The 4,114-nt window shown below is 33.4% G+C and overlaps 1 protein-coding gene across 1 annotated transcript; it reads left to right on the top strand.

Moving 5' to 3' along the window:
* The first annotated feature begins 1,892 nt into the window (after nt 1-1,892).
* Nucleotides 1,893-2,816, top strand: LOC128111545 (olfactory receptor 5AC1-like). The gene has a single exon (XM_052739797.1). It carries the CDS (start codon nt 1,893-1,895, stop codon nt 2,814-2,816), a length of 924 nt encoding a protein of 307 aa, XP_052595757.1.
* Nucleotides 2,817-4,114: the final 1,298 nt, after the last annotated feature.

The raw sequence follows: 4,114 nt of genomic DNA, 5'->3' as shown, positions 1-4,114 counted from the left end.
CTGGGGATCTCTGAGATGCACTAAGGGAATTTTGAAGTGTTTTAAAGAATCATTTTGATATAGGAATAATAAATGATGTCTCCTTCTAGTCTGGAGGTTCCACACAAATAATATTGTTTCTTTCTATGCTTTTTTATATTTCCTGAAAATTAGCAGTGTTCCATTTTCTGCTTTGAAAGATTTAGGTAAGAGTAAAAAAGATATGCATGATTCTTTTATAGCTTTGCTGTGTGTCTGCAGATAACAAAGTATATAAGCCAGATATTAAAATACTAAATAATCTTAAAATCAGCACCCAAAATATTTATTAGCACAAGTAATTACCCACAGCAATAGATGTTTTATTGCTCATGAAGGTAACAAAATTTTCAGGAAGTAGCAATATAAATTTTCAGTAATAGAAAATAAGTAAATGATTAGAAAGCTTCGACATATATAATTTTTGTGTAAGTTTTTCTAACTGGAGTACAATCTAAGGCTCAAACATTACTTATTTTGATTTTAGTCTGAGAAAATATGGCTTTAGGCTCTCTCTGTGTGTATGTGTGTGTGTGTGTGTGTGTGTGTGTGTGTGTGTGTGTTTTAATTGTATTAGTTAATTCAGGGCAAAAAAAATCCCCTTTAATTCTCAACTTAAAAACATTCTAAAAACTAATGAAAGACAGGCCATAAATTTGAAAGAGAGCAAGGAGGGGTTTATGGGAAGATTTAGAGCAAGGAAAGGGAATGGGGAAATGCTGTGGTTATTTATAATCTAAAAAAAATTAAAGAAGTAGTAAAAACATTGGGTTTGTTTATATAATAGTTCTTTTAATATAATTTACAGGTAATAATTTTGAAATTCATTCCTCATGGATTTCAGTGAATATGAACTGACATCTCACAATTGGTTACTTACGGAGATTTGTAACTTTTAGAAATGTAGCATTTAGTTATATTTTAAAATTGTATAAACCTTGTTTTTATAACATTTTTCATGGTAAAATATTTTTCTGTTCCTTAAGCATTGGGAATATGATCTATACATAAGGAAGTTAGCTTGTGTAGAAATAACACAGCAATGTGTATACATGCCTCCAAGAATTTTTTCCCTTTCAAAAATATTATGCAGAAAATAGTAGCACACATTTGCAAACCGAGCCATCAGGTGACAGAAGCAGGGGGATCACTATGTATTCAAGCCAATTTATCTACAAGGCAAGTTTCAGGCCGTCAAAGACTATATAGAAAACTTATATTGAGAAGGAAAACAAAACAAGAAAGCTGGGTTCCTTTAGATGTTATGTATTAGTCATGAATAAACTCTTTATTTCATGGAAATAGTAAAATTTACATTTATAAAGTGATAAAAATACAGGAATAAATGGAATATTACATTATGAAGTTATAGAAAAATCTCTAAAATCTGTTACTGCATTTGAATTCTAGACATAGACAACACAACTTTTAAAACCTGTCGCACTGAAAAGAGTTTGCATTAAATCACCCATATTGCATGAGTTATTTTGAGGATATACTGTGTATGTAAAAGTAGTGTGGACTGAAAATATTATATTTATATATTTAGGAATATGTATATGGTATATAAATATAAATAAATAAATTTATAAACAAACAAACAAAAAAGAGGCCGAGAACTTGAGAGAGAAAAAAGAGAGAGACATTGGAGGGGTTGAGAAGGAGGGAAGGAAATGATGTAATTATATTTTAATTTAAAGGTAAATTACAAAATTTAAAAAGTAGACAAATATGGATAAAAACATAAGCATGAATGAAATGAGAAGCTCCCATTAGGAATACATCCGTAGCACAAGTCATGACAGTTTTGTCATTTCTTTTTGACTGTTCCTTACTTGCTATTTTATTCTAGTGATTGTCCAGGGCAGACGGACATGACAGTAGGAAACCAGACTCTGGTGACTGAGTTTGTCCTCACAGGACTTACAGATCATCCCAGGCTGCAAGTTCCACTCTTCCTGGTGTTCCTCATCATCTACTTCATCACCATGGCGGGCAACCTTGGACTGATTGCTCTCATCTGGAAGGACCCTCATCTTCATACTCCCATGTACTTATTCCTGGGAAGTTTAGCTTTTGCTGATGCATGTGCGTCAACCTCTGTGACCCCCAAGATGCTTGTCACTTTTTTATGTAAGGATCATAAAACACTCGTGGTTGACTGCTTCACCCAGTTTTATTTCTTTGGCTCCAGCGCAACCACAGAATGTTTCCTTCTGTCGGTGATGGCCTACGACCGCTATGTGGCCATATGCAACCCCCTGCTTTATCCAGTGGTGATGTCCAATGGCCGCTGTATGCAGTTTATCTATGTTTCCTATATTGTTGGTTTTCTGCATTCAGCCATTCATGTGGGTTTGTTAGTGAGACTGAGTTTCTGCAAATCCAACATCATCCATTATTTCTACTGTGAAATTTTGCAGTTATTCAAAATTTCCTGCACGGATCCTACAGTTAATGTTCTCCTGGTTTTAATATTTTCAGCTTTTATACAAGGTTTTACTTTTATGACTATTGTCATCTCATACTTCTACGTCCTTTTTGCCATCTTGAAAACGAAGATGGAGAAAGGCAGAAGCAAAGCCTTCTCCACCTGCAGTGCCCACCTGCTCTCTGTGTCTTTGTTCTATGGCACCCTCTTCCTCATGTATGTGCGCCCTGGGTCGGGGTCGGGTGGAAATAATGACAAAATGCATTCTTTATTTTACACAATAATAATCCCCTTTCTAAATCCCTTTATATACAGTCTGAGGAACAAGGAGGTAATAGCTGCCTTGAGAAGAAAAATGAGGAAATAAATAGTTGCCAGATAAGTTTCAGAACACGTCTTCCTTCTGAAGGGGGCGGGGCAATCTCTAGAATGATGAATTAGAATGTGTTTTGCCAGGTCACCAGATGCTCATGAGTTCCCTGTGAAGGAAGGGAGCTTCTCATCACACTTCCCAGGGAAGTTTGGCAATGTAACCCACAGTTAGTGCATTCAGAAACACTACGTGCCTGTGCATCTGAGCATTTAGCGTCTGTAGACTTAGTACTCTTAGGAACTTCCAAATTTATGAGGAATAATTGGAAATACTACTCAGAAACAGTGAAAATGATTAACAAAAGGTAGTTCTAATCGAGGCAGGAATATAGTTACTGTCTTGAATGATCCCAGCCCACTCTCATAGACCAGAAACTTAGTGTGGCATTTTAGATTTCTGACGTGCGTAGGGTAATAAAAATGATAAAAATCTATCGCTACAGTATATTCCCAAGAAATGAAGAATTTCAGGACAAACATTGGGAAATGAAAAGGAGTTCAAAACAATATTGGAGGATCTTAGGAAGGTAAATGGAAATTGGAATGAGTTTAAAAGGATAGAGTATTAAAACAAATCATTGCTCATGTTTCTAACTCAACATATATTTTTATTAATATTCCAAGTACTGAGGTATTTGAGAATTTATAAATTTTAGAATATTTTGGCATAGTAGAAGAAATGTCAAAAATCTGCCTTGTGGTTGCCATTTCTACTCTTAAAATATTTGAACATAAGGTAAGGAAAGTATATCAGTTATTTGAAATTTACTAAGAAGATATGAATGAAAATCTACAGCAATGAATTCTCTCTCAACTACTGGTTGAGAATTTATTCTCATAATTTTATACTTTATGTTTATTACACAGAATTAGATGAATCAACTATGAACAACACAATCATATTCCTCATTCAATCTGGCTTTCTTGGGAACATTTATGAAGGAAAATAATCATAAAAAAGGAGAATTAAAGTTTCATAATTGAAGAGTAAAAATAAGTCCTTTGTGAGTATTTATAAAACAATTTAGTCATTATTAATTCAATAATTCCAAGAAATTTGGCACATATTTTAGCTAAATATTTAGGTATGAAAAAGATATCCTCTATCACAAATCTATTGATAAAAATACATTTTTAGAGAAGTATAACTTCTTTATTATAGCCTTCAGAGTTTTTACATTAGGTTGCTAATAGATAAAGAACAAAATGTCTTCTAGAAATACTGTCAATGACAATATTTGATTTTAATGTCTTTTATGTTTGATCTATACTTGTAGAAAACTTTCACAATAC

This window comes from Peromyscus californicus, unplaced genomic scaffold, assembly GCF_007827085.1.
Source record: "Peromyscus californicus insignis strain IS unplaced genomic scaffold, ASM782708v3 Scaffold_16__1_contigs__length_79575227, whole genome shotgun sequence".
Lineage (NCBI taxonomy): Eukaryota > Metazoa > Chordata > Mammalia > Rodentia > Cricetidae > Peromyscus > Peromyscus californicus.
The sequence above is the reverse complement of the archived record's forward strand: the minus strand, read 5'-3'. Positions and strand labels throughout refer to the sequence as shown.

Coding starts and splice junctions, on each gene's coding strand:
- LOC128111545 (XM_052739797.1), top strand. CDS start 1,893: ATGACAGTAGGAAACCAGACTCTGGTGACTGAGTTTGTCCTCACAGGA.